This window comes from Protopterus annectens, chromosome 13.part0 (genome assembly GCF_019279795.1).
Source record: "Protopterus annectens isolate FY-2018-M chromosome 13.part0, PAN1.0, whole genome shotgun sequence".
Classification (NCBI taxonomy): Eukaryota; Metazoa; Chordata; order Ceratodontiformes; family Protopteridae; genus Protopterus; species Protopterus annectens.
In genome coordinates, this window is record NC_056747.1 from 266003713 (window position 1) to 266025220 (window position 21508).

The following is a 21508-nucleotide window of genomic DNA, read 5'->3' on the forward strand; positions in this document are numbered from 1 at the left end:
CACATATGGTCGAGATCATAAGTTTGAATTTGTAAAAGTTTGTGCATTTGAATGGAAATCTCCGTAAGCGGAAGTTTCTATTTTGTTCAATGTGGTGCGATGAGTTTTGTAACTTCGAATATAATGGTTCGACCATTAAGTGTTTGGAGTTATGAAACTTTGACTATGTGATATAGACCCTTCACAGCTTTCCACCACTGTAATGTGGCTCATAACAATGTGAAATATGCAATATTATGGCTGATATACAGGTGGCCCTGGTGCTGGCCATCTTTGGAGACTGTCAGCTCTGTGTGTCACGAATACTTGGAGTATTAGTATTTTTTATTTATTTTTAACTGCAGTACTAGTATTGACCTACAGGTGGAGTTGTGGGACTCATGGAAATTTAGGGACATGGGATCTGCACTGCATGCTCATGCAGAGTTGGATTATGCCACAAATATAATGAGATTCATTAGCACTGAATATTTCTGAATTCTTATATCTACTTATGGTGTAGCACTCTTTGTAGAAACAGGAAATACTTGTGTAACATCCATAGGGTTGTCACCTTTCATTGTGGCTAAAACCAGAGGAGGACCACACCCCTCGCATCACCCGTAATGCCACCCATTTCCACCCCCTCTACCGTCCACATTCCACCCATTTTGCGACATCTTTATATCAGCTGATGGGGAACGCCCTCTTTTTCCATTCCTGATGCCTGCTTTCTGCCAATTTACTTTGCTTTTCTGTAAAAAAAATATAGTAAATCTGCCGGGTTAACAAATTCCAATAGTCTGTTTCTTTTTTTGAAACAAAATACCAGAGTTTGTACAGTGTTTTCCAGACTACCAGACAATCAGTTTGATTTTTGGATAGTCCGGAAAAAAACTGAGAGGTGGCAACCCTAAACATCTGGGGTCTTCTGTGTAGACTCTGCCCCCTGAATTATGTCATATTATGGGGGTGTAGATTTGTAAACAGTGTATAGGGTAGCATTTACAAGATACTGGAGGCTGTCTGCAATGCTGCCATGATTATTTTGGAATATGGGGGTTAATCTTTTAATTCACAGAATTCTGACAAGCAAATATCCAGGACTGAAAGACCAAGAACTGTCATAGCTAAGTTTTCAATGTCCATTCTCTCTGAGTAGTTTGCTTCTCATGCAAGAGGCGTCAAATATCTTGTACCCTGACTTACCATTGTACATATGAGTTGACGTACTCCAGAATGCAAATACCCCCAAATAGCCAAAAGTTTTCTCAGTTTCATGTTGTAGTTTCAACACTAAGATTTTTGTTCATAAAGCAAATAAAGTCCCTACAACATATATAACAAACACACCACATAGTAACACAACGAGGAGTATCTAAATGATATTCCAACTTCGTTTCTCCAGTCCCAATGAGGAGTATCTAAATGATATTCCGACTTCATTTCACTAGTCCCATTGAGGAGTATCTAAATGATATTCCGACTTAGTTTCACTAGTCCCAATGAAGAGTATCTAAATGATATTCCGACTTCGTATCACTAGTCCCAATGAGGAGTATCTAAATGATATTCCGACTTCGTTTCACTAGTCCCAATGAGGAGTATCTAAATGATATTCCGACTTCATTTCACTAGTCCCCATGAGGAGTATCTAAATGATATTCCGACTTAGTTTCACTAGTCCCAATGAGGAGTATCTAAATGATATTCTGACTTCGTTTCACTAGTCCCAGTGAGGAGTATCTAAATGATATTCCGACTTCGTTTCACTAGTCCCCATGAATAAAGCATAATAAGCCAAAAAATAAAGAATACAAGAGCCACTGGGTTGGCACAGAATAAGCTCCAGTCTTCCACAGTAACTATCTGCATGCAGTAATGTATAAATAAGAGGCCTTCTTTGTATACTTAGGATTATCATTTGACAGTAGCACGTCCCTTGACCAGTCCTACTGGAAGCCTGAATTGTATAACATATTTTATAATGGCTAAACAAATTGAAGCAATCTGATTACTGAGGCACATATACAGTAAAGAGAGTATATAGAGCAACATTACAGCACTGCTGTGTTCAGATCACCCACAAAGGAAAAACAAAGGAGAATTATTTATAGAAGTAAACCATCACATTATAAGGCACAATGTGCATGTGTGTGTGCATGTGTGCGTGTGTGTGTGCATGTGTGCGTGCGTGTGTGCGTGTGTGTGTGTGTGTGTGTGTGTGTGTGAGATAACAGGACTTATGGAAAAGGCTGAAGCACTTGCCTTGTCCTAGTACTTTGACCAAGTCTAGAAATGACACTATAACACACTAACATGCGACTACACTGGCATACCTTATTGTTCAAATCACTCACAAATAATGTTCTTTCCCTGCTTTCATTTGCCTGTCAGCATTGCATTTACCTGCCTGAATTCCTGTCAGAAGTACAAGAACTCATGCTGTGAATCTTAACACCTTAAAAATGAAACTGCAATTCTGACAAAAAATACTGAATTCCAAAACTTGCTCTTACACATTTAAAAGGATTTTGCAAGAAGGGTGCAGCACCCGCATTTCTGCTGCTTTTTATATGTTATCTATGAGAGCACAGAGTAAGGGGAATACACTGAAATATTGCAACCTCAGAAATTGTCTAAACTGAGAGTAGGGGGAATGCACTGAGATACCGAGATTTGGAATTAGTATGAACTCGGAGTAGGAGGATACATTGAAATACTGCAATCTCAGAATTAGTATAAGTTCAGAGTAGGGGGACACACAGAGGTACCCAGAGATACGGCAATCTCAATATTAGTATAAATTCCCCCTTTCTGCATATGAATACTCATTGTTTTGAGGATTACAATCAAGGTCCTTGGACTTTCAAGATGCATTCCAAATTGCAACTGGTTTTGGGTATCTCATGAGTAAATCATCATATTCTACATATACACACTGTTGTATAGTAAAGCAAAAGTGTCCTAAATAGCAGATCCAGACTAAACTATCCAACCTCCCTACTTGGGAAAAGTTGCTCCCTGCAGATTGTACCTCTGTTTGCTTCTGGAATCCTTCAGACTGCTTGGAAAGGCCTTGGGACCAAAGTTTCTCCCAGATTTGTATTGCCTATATCTGATCTACTGTTTAGTAATGACGGCCTTTTGTCTCCCATACCCTTGTTATTTAACTGGGCTGTTCTATAACATGTGACTGACCTGTGCATTATCACTTTGCAAACCATTGCTTAGACATTACTTAAAAAGACAGCTGTCTGTCCTAACTATGTGCTGTGATCTCTACAACAACAAATGTCTTTGTTGCTTTTTTTCTCACTCTATAGTGTTTTGCCTCAAATTTTACTACATCTGAAGTCTGAACCGAGTCTCTTCCTCTTGTTTTTGTATTGGACAGAAGTAATGATCTGTTTATGTTGTTAACGAGTCACATGTTTTCATCAAAAATGACTACCTTATGTGTCAATGTGCTGCATAATCTTTTTTATTGAACGATGCAGATTTTTTAATGAATTTTATGTTTAAATATAGCAGTTTTAAATATGTATATAAAATAAGTAAGATGCAGTGAATACAGAACAATGCAATGGCTCCCTCTAGTGGTAACTACTCAAACTACAGACAGCATGCACACAAAGTGCTTAACTATACAGAAGAGTTAACAGATTGAACGCAATGGTGCTGGAGATATCTTACTTCTGAGTACGGGTTATATGCAATGAATATACTTAAAAAATAGTATGAATTTGCAAAGTAATTTTCACTTAACTCAGCAACTGTTTTTTTTCAATTCTTATCTTAGCTCTGCAACTTTACCTATTACGTTTAAGTGTCTGGAAGATAATATTGGGGTCGACAAAAGAGTAACTCGTTTTGTTCTTCCTGTCGGGGCAACAATCAACATGGATGGCACAGCACTCTATGAAGCCTTGGCTGCCATCTTCATTGCTCAGGTCAACAACCTTGACCTCGACTTTGGAAAAATTATCACAGTCAGGTAAATAACTGCTCTGCTTATCACAGAAAGATGAGAATAGCAGGCAGGACTTTCCTAAAAGAAACGCTCGCTGCACAAAAAGTTCCACATTGTCTTCTTGAATATACAAAAGAGCAGAAAACAGACATTCAGTATATCACACTAGTGCAAAATACAGTACATCACTGTGGCTCCAGCTTGGTTTAACTCCCACAGTCTCCACTTGTATAAAGTTAACTTCTACGTCACCTCTGAAAACAGGCAATTGCTTCCTGTGTCATATCTAGTTAGCACAGACTGCATACATTAACAACAAAATAATTATCAGGAGTTCTAATCAAGTGGGTGTAGGTTACTGCTTTTTATTTATTTAGTATATGTATTATGACATGAGACGAGAAGGCTGCATTGTTAGGGGTTGTCTATTCTATGTGATAGAATATCACAAACTGCTTTTAGCTGTCTACGCACAGGGAGTTATACATCCTAAGGAGCTTCTGGAGGGGTCCTGATCTCAAGTTCCATCATCAGACCAAACACATGTAACCCCTTCCACAGGACACACCTGAACATAAACTGTTCTGTGACAATAGGCCCTCCTAGGCCAAAATTCTAACTCAGTAGTTGATTTATAATAATATCAAATGATATTGGACTGCATATACATCCCTATATTTAAAAAAAATTATATACAACCTGTGATGATGATGTGAGGTATTGCCATCTGTGCCAGCAAAAATAGGGCAATACATATGTAACATATGCCAGCATAGCTAGCTGGCGTTTTGTAAAGAATTTTGTGCTATTTGACTGTAGTGGCAAAATGTGAGCCAGCACATAGGTAAATCTAGTGACACACGAACTGTATCCAATAAGAAATAAGAAATCACTGGAAACCACGTTGAGTAAATGTACTTTAAAATCCTTCTAATATCCACAAGTAAATTTCAGGTATTCTTTTAATATCCACAAATACATTTCAGGTACGCTTGTTCTGTATAGCATAACATACTTTTTAAGTTCCTGTGTCTCTTCTGTGAAAACAGGGGTTGTGAAGTGATGGAACATCCTGTAGTTTGTGCCAGTGTTTACAGATTACATTTTCAATGCCTAAGGAGTTGCTATTATAAGTCAAGGTACATCTAAATTTGGGTTTAGGGGTAGTAGAGGTATCGTGCTCTGTGTGCCTGTCAATTTGGTTAGAGAAAATAGGTGCAGCAACTGTATTTCTTTTCTTTTTAAGGTACTCACATATCTGCTGAACTTCTTGCTGCTTGTAACCTCTAAGGGCCAAGTCTTCAACAGTAACCTTCATCTGTTCTAACATATTTTTGTCGAGTGTTTAGTCTAGCTATTCTCAAGAATTGGTTATTCGCTACATTCTTGAAAATAAAATGAGGATGCATCGTGTTTCTATGTAAAGTGTTGTTACATTTAACAGGTTTCTTGTATAAACAGGTGTTAAGAACACCGTTATCATCTTTAGTCATGGTAAGATCTAAACAACAGTTTTATTTAGTTTTCTTAGTTTAGTTTAGTCAGGGAAAGCAGGCAAAGATGTCAGCAGAGGATTATGGTAAACTGACAAAGAACCAGTTGGCCAAGTTGTGCAATGCCAAAGGCCTGGTGCATGCTAACCGGACTAAAGAGGAAATGATTTCAGCCTTAATTGCAGTTGCAGCATGGACCAGTGACCAGGAAGACAACCAGCCTAGTGTTGGGGATGTGCAGTCTTCAGAAACAAGATAGTTTACATTTTCCTCAGAGGACTTAAAAATCTGTCTGGAGTTAAAGGGACTTGAGCTGGAGACTGAAGAGAGACTACGATGTTTGGAGGCTGAAGAAAAGGAGAAGCAGTGTCAGCATGAACTGGAGACCAAACGTTTGTAGACAAAGAGAGACTGTGGCATTTGGAGACCGAAGAAAATGAGAGACTGCGGTGATTGGAGGCTAAAGAAAAAGAGAAGCAGCATCAAATGGAAGCAAAACATTTGAAGACAAAAGAGAGGCTGCAGCATTTAGAGACTGAAGAGAGATTGCGGTATTTGGAGGCTGAAGAGAGATTGCGGTATTTGGAGGCTGAAGAGAGATTGCGGTATTTGGAGGCTGAAGAAAGAGAGAAGCAGCGTCAGCATGAGATGGAGATGTTGATTCTTCATCAGGGTCATGGAGGTAATGAGGAAGGGAATAATTGGACCCCAGAAGCAATAAAGGTTAGCACATTTCTTCCACAATTTGCAGAGGGGGAAGACTTTGATAGCTTTATTCATATATTTCAGAGTGTATATAAACAGAATAATGTTGACCAAGAGCTCTGGGTATGGGTCCTGACCCTCTTACTCCATGGTAAAGCTGTAACTGCTGTTTCTAAATTGTCTGATACTGAGTGTTTAAATTACAACGGGGTAAATCAATGTTTATTGAACTGTTATAAGTTAACACCTGAAGCTTACAGAAAAAAAATTCATGAGCATAGACGCAAGGCAGATGAAATTGTATGTGATTATGTTGTTGAGTTAAATGCTTATTTTCATAGGTGGGTGAGTGGGTGGTCAGGTCACCACTTTTGAAAGACTGGTAGACATTTTGGTGAGAGAACAAGCCCTTAATACTTTGTCTGGTGACTTGAGAATCTGGTTAGCAGACTGGAATTGTAACTCTGCAGATGAGCTGAGGAGAAAAAGGGATCTCTACTTAGCAAACATGACATCAATGCTCAAGAAAGGGATAAGGGAACCCATGGTGGGCTTCCTAAATCACCCCAACAGAGTCTACCAGTAACAGGGGAAGCCACTAGTTCAGGTACATGGCCAGGATCAGGGGGTTAGATGTGTTAAATGTAACCAGAGGGGCCATGTAGCATACAAATATCCACTGAAGCAAGTTGGGGAACAAAAGGTGAAGGAGCCAGCAAGTGGGAGTAACAACATGCTAGTAGTAAGTTGTCTAGAGACAACAGGGGTACCAAACTATCACTGGAGTTTTTATCCCTAGTGGATGGAAGACAGGCCACCCCTAAGAGACACAGCATCTGACATAACCAATGTGAAACCTGCAGTGGTTAAATAGGAGCAGTACTTGCTTGGGCAGTCCATGCCAATCAGAGCTTTAGGAGGGATCCCATCCCAAATACTTTTGGCCAGGGTTCATCTTGACTGGGGGGGTGGAAAAGGAAGTAAACATGTAGCTCTGTTTGAGGATATTCCTGCAGATGTCTTTGTAGGGAATGATTTTGATAATGCAGTACTTTGTGTGCATGTAGTTACATGCAGTCAGACTTGGAGACAGGCATGTAGGTCTGGTAGCCTGAGGTATTCCCAGACAGACCGCACACTTGAAGCCGGGATTGGTAATGTGGCTATTTCAGGGAGGGAGCTACTTTGTAGCAGTGATCCTGAAAGTGAGCCACAGCTGCTGGTAGGTATTGATGTTCCCATGGACAGGGTGACTCCAAGGACAGAGGTTAGTGGTAGTACCCAGGTTGGCAGTGAGGCACCACTGTCAGAAGATACAAGGCTTCCTGCTGGGAGTGGTCACAAAGGTAGAGATGAGACAGGCTCAGCTTTTGGACTCTACCTTACGAAGCTTGAGGAAGGTAGCTAAGGAGACACCTGATACTCATGGAAAAGGGGGTATGTGTACTGGAACAAGGGGTTACAGTATAGACAGTGGACCTCTGAGGAAGGGCTAGAGGGTGAGGTAATACAGCAGTTGGTAGTGCCCAGAGCCTACCATCTGGCACTTCTAGCCATAGCCCATGACATTCCTTTTGCAGGTCATATCTGCATAAAACGTGCAAAGAGACATATTATGCAGAATGTCTATTGGCATGGGATTGCAAGGGTTGTAACAGGGTACTGCAGGACCTTAAACAGTGCCAAAAGGTAGGCAAGGCAGGGGACAAGGTCAAAGTACAATTGATTCCTTTGCCTGTGGTTGAAAAGCCATTTCTGAGGGTAACTGGATATTACCAAAAACAACAAATGAAACAATTCAGTACAGGCATCATTTTCAAATCTAGGTGCTTAGGATTTCCCTCTCTCTTCCCCCTTGACTGACCTGGTGTAACTAAGTTTGAACTCTACAGTTCCCTACAAAATGGAGACTACAGGACTGCAATCAGTTTCTCTCAGCATTTAAGCAGATTGAACTCTACAGTTACCTACACAATGGAGACTCCAGGACTGCAATCAGTTTCTCTCAGCATTTAAGCAGATTGAACTCTACAGTTCCCTACAAAATGGAGAATACAAAGACTGCAATCAGTTTCTCTCAGCATTTAAGCAGAGTAGGTTGCACACAAAAAGCATTTGTTAAGCTTTCACTTACAGTGCTGTGTAATTAAGCAGGTCACCATTTTGGTCAGCCATAGGGCTCTTTTTCTACTTGAGTGTTTGCCTCCTTCCCCTGTAACTTAAGTAAACTGACTCTTACATTAAGAACTATAATACTTACCTTATAGCTTTAGGACACCTTAGGAAACCTTGTTAACTGCAATAGCCCTGCGCTCGGGCTCTCTCCGCTCCCTTCCCTGCCCTCAATTACCTCCCGCCCCCAGTACCTCTAAATTTATAGTACTATAGCCACTCCCCCACTTTCTAGATCCCATCTGCTTTTATCTGAGAGAATTCCTCCCACCCCCATTCTTCTCCTATATTTTAATAGCACCTATTAGCTTTCATCTGGCATTCTCCCATCCCCCTTCCAGTACCTTTACCTCACCACTCTATCTTCTGGTGTTGCATCATCAGGTAAAACAGTTCCTTAACTCACTAGCTGAATCACAGATAATGATATATTCCTCTTTACTACCCCTCTTGTTCGCACCATACCTCCTTACCTTGTATGAAAACCAGTTTCTCACGGGATTTCAGGTCCCGAAAGGCCATACAATCACCCCAGCTGTAAATCCTCCCACCTTCAACCATACTTACAGTACCAAGTCCTATCCAACATTTTGTTCAGTCTATCAACATCTCAACCCCAGGCACATTAGCTCTAGATCCAAACACTACCACAAACTAATAAACAAATTCCTGAAGTTCATCACAGAGTATAGACTTAACCTAATACTTGGTGGTGATATTCACCCCAACCCTGGCCCACCCACTTCAGATACACATACCCCCTCTACTTGCAATCTAAGCTACAAACCTACAATTAATAGGCCAACTAACTCTCTCCTAGCCTGTCATATCAATATTAGAAGCATTAATAACAAGGTACATGAATTGCATGCACTTCTGGATGTCCACTCCCCTGAGAGTCTCTGTTTATCTGAAACCTGGTTAAAACCTAACACTACAGACAATGAAGTGTTACCACCTGGGTACAACATACACAGGCTGGATCATGCTTCGAGGAAGGGGGTGGGGTAGCTGTACTCTATAAATCTGAGTTGAATGTCACCATAGATGTAATACAACCACCTCAGATTAATAACTCAGAGATTCTTGCCACCAAATTGCAACTTAATAAAAATAAATGCATTAATATCATCTGTATGTACATACCCTCAGGTAACAATATATCTACACTTGAAGATGTCCTGCACTGGCTATCATGTCACTACCCCCAAGAAACCCTACTACTTGGAGACTTTAACATAGACTGGGGCACCTGTTCCTCAGAATCCCCAACCACCCATATTAACCTGCATGCATTTACACAAATCATATCCACCCCTACCAGGATAGGTAAACCCAACCAAAAAGAAAGCATACTTGACTGGGTACTCATAAATAGTCACCCCCAACTGTACACCTCTGGTACCCTTCCCTGATGGCCTAAGCGATCACCTTCTCACATATGTAATTAAGCACAAAGCCATTAATTCCCAACAACCCTTACTCAGAAAGGTTAGAAACAATATAAACTTTGACCCTGCCAAATTCCAACAAGAACTAAACTCATGTAATTTGTCTATTCTAAAACACCTCCCCTTAGAGGAAGCAGTAGCATACTTTAACAACAAATTCCTTGAGATCCTTGATTTGCATGCACCTGTTCGTTCAAAGAGAACAAAGGCAAAAACTGCGCCATGGCTTTCTAAAGAGTCTAAACTCAAAATTACCCTTAGAAACAAAGCATGGGCTTTATGGCGTTCTTCTAAAGACTCCCAAGATCACATTAAATACAGGCAATCCAGGAACAAAACTAAAAAATCTATTTTACAAGACAAAAAACAATACTACTGCAATTTACAGACAGTAAATCAAAATAACCCTCAGAAGTTTTGGGCAGGTTTAAATAATCTACTATATCCTGGACTAACTTCAACCCCAATCCCTGCTGCTACTATTGATAAAACCCCTGAAGATGTTTCTGATAGTTTTAACCGATTCTTTACTGAGACAATTCAAGCCCTAGCTAGCAAACTACCTCCTAGCTCCCCTGGTCCTGAAAGTAGCACCCCTAGAAACCTACTCGCATTCAGTTTCCAACCAATCGCCACTTCACTTATCCATACCTTGATCAAAAAATTAAAACCCACTACACTTTCTGCTGATCAACTCCTGCAGAGTACCTACAAAAATCAGGTGATGCTATTGCTTACCCCACCATATTGAAAATATCCTGTGTAATCCCACTTCACAAAGGAGGCAGCTCTACTGAATTCTCCAATTATAGGCCAATAGCTATACTCTCTCCACTTGCAAAGATTATGGAAAAATGTATTTATAGACAACTCATGCACCACCTAATCCAGAATCACCTTATGACATACACTCGGCATGGCTACCGTCCTCATCACAGCACTACTTCAGTCCTCCTAGCCTTTACCAACACCATAAACCATAATTGCAACAGTAATTATATATCCTCAGCCCTCTTCTTGGATCTTTCCAAGGCATTCGATATGGTTGATCACCAACTTTTAATCCACACCCTGCAAACATTCTGTCTAGATACTAGAGCCATTCAATGGTTTCAATCCTACCTGAATGGTCGACAGCAGGCTGTCCTCTGGCAGAACAAACTCTCTAACCTTCTACCTAACACCCTTGGAGTACCACAAAGCTCTATACTAGGGCCCTTGCTGTTCTCCATCTTCATTAACGACCTTTATACTGCCATCCCAAAAGTCAGCTGTATCCAATATGCTGATGAATCTACTCTGATTTGCTCGGCCACATCTCCAATAGAGTTATGATCAGCTACCCAGACCACCTTTAATACAATAGAAAACTGGCTTTCTGAACGTCGTCTGATCCTAAATCCAAAAAAAACTAAAATGCTGTTATTTACACCAACACATAGGTCTACTGCTTTCACCTTTACCATAAATTCAAATGATGGCAGAATAATCTCCCCTGCCCCCTTTACAAAACTATTTGGTGTCATCATAGATAATAATCTAAAATTCGACAACATGTTAGCCAAACTATCAAAACCATCAATAAAAAACTAGGGTCACTTTACAGAATAAAAGCCTTCCTAACCCCTCCAGCTAAAATTGCCATAGCTCGCTCTCACCTTCTTTCAACCCTTCTGTATGCATCCCCTCTACTCTCAAATTTAAACAAGACTGTCCTTAACAAACTCTCAATTTGCTGCAACCACATTGCCAGGTTTGCCACTGGGCTGCCATTTAGGACACATCATTGCATTAATCTAAATCAGCTTGGGTGGCTTGAACTACCCAGCCTAATCCAGTATAACCAACTGATTATGGCCTATAAAATCCTCTATAATCCGAACAATACTCCTACACTTAAAAATATTATCACCCCCTATAACAATCCTAGACCGCTTCGAACCTCTAACAAACTACTAATTCAGACTAGCAAAATTAATAACACAGCCAATGACTCTCTCTTTGCAAACTCTGTAAGTAGATCCTGGAACTCTCTTCCAGCTGATATTACCTTACTTTCCACCTTAGGACAATTTAAAACTAGACTCAAACAACATTTGTCACTTAACTGGCTATGTCACTGTATCAAGCCTGTAAAAATCTGTTAACCAGTTTACTGTGTAATTTAATTTAATCTTGATTTACTCTCGGGATTAACTCTAACCTGTGGAACTTGTTTAACTTGCTTACTTATGTAATCTCTGTAAATAGTCTGTTTGTAATATGTAATGCTGGTATTATGTAATGCTGTATCTGCTTACCCTTGGAGATTTTCTCCCCGGGCCTCCACTGAAAATGGACATGCATCCAGTCGGACTATCCCGGTCAACAAATGTAAAATAAAATAAATAAAATATTATATAGATAAACGACCAAAGAAACCAGGATCCACCACTTCAGAATTTATTCCAACCTCTAGCGCCTCGGCAATAGCCTTCCAAGGAGAATACAAACAAGAATTGTAGCACACATTTATATAATAAAATCAATTAATCAATCAAACAATTAAACAATTTAAAACACATCATAAATTTAAATAAGAACTCTCCAGTTGCATTCTGCATTAATGCCACCAGGGGCTAAAGTGACATATTTTAATATAAAAAGAGTTTTCTTATACAAAAGTTTTTTTCTTTGAGTTAATACCATATTTATTAATAGGAATATGTTCTAAAATTGTACCTAACAATCCTTGCAGATTACTCCTGTGATATTTTTTAAAACGCATTGCCAGTGGACTCTCTAATTTTTCATTTTTAATATCCCTAACATGTTCCGGAATACTAGTCTTAAAGGCCCTCTTACTTTCACCTATATAAAACATCCCACATGGATATTTAAGTGCATACACAATGCTTTCTGTATTACATGAAAACATGGCATTAGGTTGAAAAAATAATCCATTAATATACCTAAATGTTTTACTAACATATTGACATGTTATACATCTACCACAAGGATGGGTCCCCACAAGGCTAGGATTATTACTTAAACACATGTTAGGCCTAAAGAATCTAGCATAAACCAGAGTGTCCTTTATATTTTTACCTCTTCTGTATGAAAAATTCAAGTTCTTATCAAAAATATCCACAAGATCCCTATATTTAAATAAAGAAGTCCAGTAAAACTGAATCATTTGTTTAACTTCTTCTGTTAATAAATCATAAGTCATAACCACATAAATCTTTCTTAAACTATTTGATTTGTTACTGGATTTACCCACACATCTATTATGCCCATTATATGACTCACAAATAATGTTCTTTCTAACTTTATCTAGAGGAAGCAATACCTTATCAACATCATAACCTCTCTTAATAAATAGTTGTGATGTTTTCTGTAATTCATTACTTAATTCATTAGTGTTATTACATAACCTCTTTACTCTAACAAGCTCACCATAAGGCAAATATTTTAAAAGATGTGGGGGGTGGCAGCTATGTGCATCCAAAAAATGTAAGCCATCCTCAAATTTACGACATACCTTAGTAATAATCTTACCATTTTTACCTCCTTCTAGACAAATATCCAAAAAATTTACTTTGTTGCCCAATTGAAAACAATCAAATTTCAGTAAAAATCTATTCTCTTGGAGGCCATACATAAAACCTCTGACTTCTTGTTGTCTCCCCTACAAATGAAAATTAAATTGTCAATATATCTATAGTAGTGCCAAAATGTAGGCAAGGCAGGAGACAAGGTGAAAGCTCCTTTGATGCCTTTGCCTGCGATTGAGGAGCCATTTCAAAGGGTAGCTATGGATATTGTGGGGCCTCTGAATACTCCAGGTTTCACAGGGAAGAAGTATATCTTGGTGGCAGTAGATTATGTTACTAGATGCCTTGAGGTGGTGGCTCTGTCCTCCATCGAGACAGAGAAGGTGGCAAATGTTTTGTTAGAGATTTTCAGCAGGGTAGGTTTCTCAAGAGAAATACTGACTGACAGAGGTGTCAATTTCATGTCAGACCTGCTGGCTTGTCTGTGGCAGCATTGTGGGGTGAAGCACCTAAAGACCACCCCCTACCACCCCCAGACTAATGGTCTTGTGGAGAGGTTAAACTCTACACTAAACACCATGCTACAGGCATTTGCAGGCCAGTTTGAGAGAGAGTAGGACAAATATTTGCCCCATGTACTCCTTGCATACAGAGAAGTACCCCAGGAATCCACAGGTTTTTCACCCTCTGAGCTGCGGTATGGGCATAGGGTGAACAGGGCCTTCAGATTTGATTTGTGATGAGTGGGAGGGTGAGCGTGAATCCCACAAGGAGTCTGTTGTGGCATATGTTCTAAACCTCAGGACAAGGCTTAGGGAGTTCATGGGCTTGGCCCAGAAGAACCTGCTCATTCATGTCAGACACAATAAGCTTCCGGCAGCTTGGGAGGGACCCTTCAAAGTAATAAGGAAGGTCAGTGATGTTAATTACATGGTAACCCTGCTAGGCAGGGGCACAAATTGTACCATGTTAACTTGATGAAGTCCTCTACCATGATAGGGAGGTCCTAGTGCTGAGTATTTGCAGTGGATGGCAGGAGGAGTCTGAGCTGGATCTGGTGACTGATCTCAGTGATGCTTGGACTGATACCTCTGTGCAAGGGGAGGTAACTCAGCGGCTATCCCCTACCCAGGTTCGAGAAATTTGAAAAGTGTTGCAGAAGTTTGGGGGCATGTTCACTGGGAAACCTGGGTTAACCCACCTGGTGCAGCAACATATGGATGCAGGACCCCAAAGGCCTATCAAGTAGGCCCCTTATAGGGTGGCTGAGCAAGTCAGATAGACTCTGAATGAGGAGACACAGGACATGTTGGAACTGGGGGTAATCCAGGAGTCCATCAGTCCCTGGGACTCCCCAGTGCTGCTGGTACCAAAGAAAGATGGTAGCATCAGATTCTCCGTGGACTACAGAAAACTAAACAGCCACACAGAGTCAGATGCTTACCCCATGCCTAGGATAGATGAAGCCTTAGAGCAGCTGGGTGGGGGCTAAATATCTGACCACTACTGATCTGTCCAAGGGCTACTGGCAGGCGCCCTTGACTCCCATTGCTAGTAAACGTTCAGCCTTTATGACTCCTTTCGCATCATACAAGTCAATGAAGATGCCATTTGGGATGAAAAATGCCCCAGCAACCTTCCAGAAGCTGGTAGATTATGCCATTACTTACCTGGCTATACCTGGCTGATAATGTCATCTACAGCCATTCCTGGCAAGAGCACCTTCAGCATGTCAGGGAGGTCCTGGGTGGAGTGAAAAGGGCAGGGTTAACCATTAAGCCCAGTAAGTGTCAAGTGGGTATGGCAAAGATTTCTTACCTGGGACACAGAGTGGGGAGTCATAAGATTAGGCCAAAACCTGCCAAAGTGGAAGCTATTTTGGCATGGCTTGCCCCTGTTACCAAAAAGCAGGTGAGGGCATTCTTGGGGACAGTAGGGTACTACAGAAAGTTGAATTCCAGTTATATTACAATAGCTGCTCACCTCACAGATCTGATAAGGAAAACAGGACAGATAAGGTGGTGTGGACCCCAGCCTGCTAGCAGGCATTCCAAAAGCTTAAAGTGGCCCTGTGTTAGCCAGTCCAGATTACAGCAAATAATTTGTTGTGCAAGTGGATGCTTCAAACAATGGGATGGGGGCTGTACTCAGCCAAGTTTCCTCAGAGGGAGAAGAGCACCCAGTTGTATATCTCAGCCGTAGACTTCAACCCAGGGAGGAATGTTATGCAGCTGTATAAAAATAATGTCTAGCTATAGTATGGGTATTGCAGAACCTTCAGCCTTACCTGTATGGAGGAAATTCACTGTGGTTACAAATCACAATCCCTTAACATGGCTACATATAGTCAGCCAACAAAATGCCAAGTAAATAAGGTGGAGCCTAGAGTTGCCGGCATATGACATGACAGTACAGCACCGTAGTGGGGTCATCAATACCAGTGCAGATAAACTCTCAAGATAGTGCATGGGTTAATGTGTTCCCAGACAGCCCCATTTCTCTCAAGCAACATTTCTGCAGGGTCACTAGAAAAATTAGCTTGAGTCTTCAAAGGTGGAGAGAGAGATGTGATGATGTGAGGCACTGCCATCTGTGCCAGGGAGAATAGAGGAGTGCATGTATAACATATGCCAGCACAGCTAGTTGGAGTTTTGCAAAGAAATTTGTGCCATTTGACTATCATACTGATTTGTACAGAGGCTTGTGTTAAAAAATGGATCAACAGTGTTATTATAACTGATTAAATGTATATGTTTAAACAAAGAATTCTGGAAGGGAAGAGGAGAATTTTTTAAAATTGTTTTATAGCTTTCAGATACTGCAGCAGATCTTAACAAAGCTCTGAGTGTGTATGGTACCAGAGTTAGGTGATCAAATGTTATGTCATTCTATAACCAGCACTGAGAAGATGGAGTTTTTTTTTTTTTTTTCGAACCTGATATAAAAGATATATGTCAGTTATCACAGACAGTACGGTTAGTTAGGAGCTCATTACCTTGCCTTGTGAAAGCAAGTCTCTCAGCATCCTATCTTTCCTTGCTGTATTAATTAAGTTAGCTAGGGAATAGTTATTCTTTAGACAGTCGGGAAATACAGTGAGATTAGTTAAGTATTGTTTTCTTCATCTGTGTGAATCACTTCTACTGTGCAATTTTTATATTTCCTATGATTGAAACTCTGGTGTTTATTATATATTGTACTTAGATATTTAGTATTCATATGTTTTCTATTTTATTTATTAGCAAATATTTTATACCTTTCATTGTGGCTGGTCTTTCAGAAAATACTTTTAACATTTTGAGAGTACTTGTGCTTATTTTAGTGATGCCATGGCCACTTCTAAAGCCTTGCTGCTTTGGTTACACTTTACCATTTATATTAGTATTGATTTTACTCAGTATAACTGGATACCCTTGTAAGAGCCTTAGAATGGGCTGACTGGTGGTAGTGTGGTTATAGTTTGGGTAGAAAGGGCACATCTAGTAAATCTGTGACAGCCCTTCCCAGGAGTGTGTGTGTGTGTGTGTGTGTGTGTGTGTGTGTGTGTGTGTGTGTGTGTGTGTGTGTGTGTGAGAAAATCAAATACCCAGGTGTGGGTGTGTCAGCTACTTGGAACTGGGACACAGAGGACCAAAGTAATTCTTGTTTGGGATCTAGAGAGACAGAGATTCCCAGGTCTGGAGTGTGTTCCTGTGCTCTTGGGAGAAACTGTGCTTGATGCAGAGAGGTGTATCCGAAAATACTGTGAAAACCCCTGGTTACTGGTCTGGGGTAGGCAGGCCGTCGCACAACTCATTTAACTGTTATTTTTAATCAAAAGTGTTAGTAAATGATGTAACTGATTTTAAAAATGTCTGAATAATGGAACTGCTGCTCATGAATGAAACTAACTATAACTGATGAAATAATGCAAACAATGTCCATTATGTCTGTAAAATTGAGCTTTTCTCTTCAGGCCTATGCTGAAAAAGAATACTGCTCATTTGGACTTTCATGGTAAGCAAATGTCAGTAAATAAATAATTATGAGGTAATTGCAGTTTAGCAGTAGTGGTTACCTCAAAACTAGTCTACCAATAGTATAAGAACAACCCAGTTGTAGCGCTTGGAAATGCTAAAGACATACAAGTGGTTGAATTGGTGATACTCCAAAATACCTCTAGGTGGCTCTGTGTGCATGTGTGTTGGTAACCATTAGTTTGGTCTGTGATGATAAGTTGCTAGCCATAGCAAAATCTAACTGCTTTTGATTGATACTGCAGAAGTAAATCAACAATAATCAGTCCCATTTTACCTTTTTAGGAATATAAAAAAAATACATGGTTATAGGGCCTTTCTTTCTGTTTATGCATACATTTAATTTTTAAAATTTTATAAATTCATTAACTGGATAAGCCACTAGGCACATTGTGTGTTTTCAGGGATGGCTCAGGGGCACTATTCAGAGTCACACAAGGCAAATTTTTTGACTGAATGAAAAGGTATGCTTTTAAATTTTGTGGGAGTCAATGTTTAACAGTGCTGGTAAAAAGTTAAGAACTGCTGTTCTTACTCAGAATTTTCTAAGTGTAAGATTTGCATCCTGTTAAATTCTATGTCAGCAATTTTATAATGATTTTGCTTGTACCTGATGCCATTCTATTTGTCTCCTTACTCTGTCATCAAAATTTATTCTTTGCGGTTTTTGGCACATATTGTGCTTGAAAGCATCAAAGCACCAAGCTCACTTACCTAGTATCCAGTAATAAAATATAATAAAAGTATAATAAATGGACTGGTTTTCACCTAGACTTGTTTGCAATATTACAAGTTTTCTAAGATAAGCTTCGGCTCCTTGTGACACTGACTTAGACAAAGCAAGAAAAATGGGTGGAAAAATAGTCTGTTATTTATTTATTTTATTTATTTATTTACATTTGATAATCAGGTAATGTCTGACTGGGCCAGAAGCCCATTTTCAGTTGAGACCCAGGGAGAAAAGCTTCAAGGAAGATTACATAATTATACTTCTGTACATATGACAATTACAATAGGAGTTCAAATGCAAGTTCCTTGACACTGTATCTAAAAGCATATAACAATGGTAGTACAATAAGCTTATACTATCCATACAGACAAAACAAAAATATATTTGTTTTTTTTTCAGGATAAAAATATCACAAACTGAAGCTAAGAAGGCTCAATTGCCAAGAAATATTGACAATGGGTGGTGGAGAGAAGGAAGTTAGACAGTAAGGGGTTAAATTCGTTAGCCTGGTGGAGAACATGAGCAAAGCCTATGTTTGGTGAAATATTCCTTTAGGGACTGTTTAAATGAATGTGTATCATTGATGGGCAGAATATGCTGAGGTAGAGAATTCTAGTGCTTGGCAATGATATGCGAGTATAAGGAGACGCCGTGAAAGTTTTGGGTTTTGTTAACTTTCAACAATACTTTATCAGCAGACCTAAGAGATTTTAGGTTAGTGTAGGGTTGGACAAGGCCAGATAGAGCTGGGCAGTTGTCAGGTTTGTATAAGACTGTATGGGCAGTTAGTAGCTGAGTCAGAGTAAGCAAGCGAGGGAGCTCTAACCAGTTCAGCTGGAGAAGGGCAGTGCAGTGGTGAGATCTATGAGACTGATTAGTGGTAAATTTGGCTATTTTGTTATGTGAAGATTCAAGGCTATTCATTTCAGATTTACAAAAATTGGTAAATATTTGTACACAGTAAAGCAGGGAAGATAATACATGGGTTCTGACTGTTGCAAGTCTGGCATGGTCAGTAAGATACAATTTAGCCACATAGAGAGAACCCAATTTGACATGAACCTTTTTAATTGTTAGTGCAAGGTGTTTGTCAAAGTTAAGTCCACTATTAATTGTGACAGCAAGAAGTTTTGTATGTTCAACGGGTTCTATTTTTGTGCCATTGGAGGAGGAAATAGATATAGGTGGTTGTTTGTTTGTTGTTGAGGTATTATAGAAGACGATAAGCTTGGTTTTATTGGGGTTAAGTATAAGGTTGATGGGCTAAGTAGTTTTCAGTATTGTGGATGGCTGCCTGAGTTTTTTCCTGGAGTCCCTTCATTGAGGGGGCAGAGCAGATTAGGGAAGCATCATCAGCATATTGTATGATTGAGGCTGAATTTGCTGAGGAGTTTAGGTCATTGGTAAAAATTGTGAATAAAAGTGGGCCAAGGATAGATCCTTGTGGGACTCCTACCACTACTGGAGGGGGTATTCTCCCATAAAGTGGCTTGTTTCCTATCTGACAGAAACTAGCTTAGGACTTCAGAGCTGCAGTGGTAGAAAGCCAGTTTATTGAGAAGTATTTAACGAGATAAAGTGTCAAATGCTTTTGACATATCTAGGAAGTTAGCAGAGACTAGTTTTTTGTTTTTGAGTAGATTTATGGTATTAGTAAAGCTAATTAGAGCTGTACTGGTGCTATGCCTAGGTCAACAGTCATGTTGTGTATTAGATAATAGATTATTTGACAGAAAGTGGTCTAAGATCTGTATGTGTATACTTTTTTCTAAGATTTTGGCAAGTGGTGAGAAAATGGCTGTGGGTCTGTAGTTGGTTACATCAGTAGAGGGACTGCCTTTATGAAAGGGTATGACATGAGATATTTTCCAGAGGAGTGGTACGTACTGTTCAGAGATAGAATGGTTAATGAGAACAGATATAGTGTAAGCGATGGAAGTAGCAGCTAGTTGTAGAAAGTTACCAGGTAGCTGGTTTGCAGCTAGTTTTCAAGGTTTTAGTTTAGAAAGGAGATTTTTTAACATAACTTGTTTGGATAGGTTTGAGATAGAGGAGGGTAGAATTGTTGTTGGAGGTTTGAGGTATGGACACAGGCATATTAGGGGTTTTGTTTAGTAGAGAGGTTAATGAGTTAATAAAATAGGAGTTAAATTGAGTGGTTATTCAATCATTTTGGTTGGTCAGAGTTGGGGCACGGGTAGTGGGTTTTCCTTGGTTGAGAAGGAGGATGATTGTTTGCCAGAATCATCTGGGATTTTTCTGGTATTTTAGCTGACTTGTTTGGAAGGTTTTTTTTTTTTTGTCTTGTTTGATTAGTTTTTTTGTTTTGATTTCGAAGTTGTTGGTAAGTAATGAGATTTTGTTTACTTCTATTATTCTGAAAGAGATACCAGGCTCTGTCCCTTTGTTTTAGTAGAATAATTGTGTCCTTTAACAACCAGGGAAGCCGTTTGGATTTGGTACAAAGTTTTCTAATTGGGGCTAGATCATTAAGTATTTGTAGGAAAGCACTATTGAAGAACTGTACTGCATGGTCCAATTGAAGCGATTTTAGAGGCACCCAGTCATATTGTTGAAGAAGAGTATTAAATATGGTAGGGGGTTTTTATTGTCAGTTCAGTGAAATTAAATGTTACAGGAATTGTGTGCATGTTTTCTAATCACGTAGGTGGGGAAGTGATCGCTTAGTGTGTCAGAGAGACACTAGAATCATAGCTAATATTGGATTTGTTTGTTAAAATCCAGTCAGGAATGGGTTGCCTGTTGGTGTGTTTGTTGAAGCGTGTGGGGTGCTTAATTTTCCGACAGAAATCATACAGGTTTATAAATTTAGTAGGGGGGTTAGAAGAGCAGGTAGTCCAGTCAAGGTTAAAATCTCCAAGTATAATACTTTCATGGCTGAAGTTGTTACAGGCTCATTCAAGGATGTTTTAAATATTTTGGAGGTTATTAGTGGGGGCAGGTAGATCACTATAAAGATAACAGACTTGTGATTATTTATGTCTAGGCATGCTACTGAAACGTCTAAGTTAGGGATATCAGGTGGAGTAGGGTTAAGTTGTGCCAAATTAAGATTGTCTTTAAACAAAATGGCAATCCCACCTCCACATGTAGATACTTTATCAGTTCTGAGGATGTAATAACCATTGGGAAGAAATTCTTCAGATTTAATATGAGGCTTAAGCCATGTTTCAGTAATAACAGTTATATCAAGGGAGTAAAGGGCAATATCAGCATGAAATTCATGTACTTTGTTTATCAAGCTTCTGATGTTGACATTAATAACGAGAAGGTCAGAGTTACTTTTTTTCAGTGGCAGATAGGAGTTAGGTGTAGAGTTAGGCGAGGTGTCAGAATGTGGATTTGGGGGTAGAGAATATGGCGAGAGTGGAGCCTGGATTAGGATAGATGTCACACTGGAGTTTAATGTGGGTAAGGGAATGGAGGGTAAGA

At 39.6% G+C, this 21508-nt stretch overlaps 1 protein-coding gene across 2 annotated transcripts in view; it reads left to right on the forward strand.

The window, feature by feature from the left end:
* The window catches only part of LOC122787228 (excitatory amino acid transporter 1-like), a 339397-nt gene that overhangs the window by 273128 nt on the left and 44761 nt on the right, over positions 1 to 21508 (forward strand). For both annotated transcript variants that reach the window (XM_044053826.1, XM_044053825.1), the window contains exon 8: positions 3782 to 3976. In XM_044053826.1, coding sequence (XP_043909761.1) covers positions 3782 to 3976 — 195 coding nt within the window. The remainder of the gene's footprint in view (positions 1 to 3781; positions 3977 to 21508) is intronic.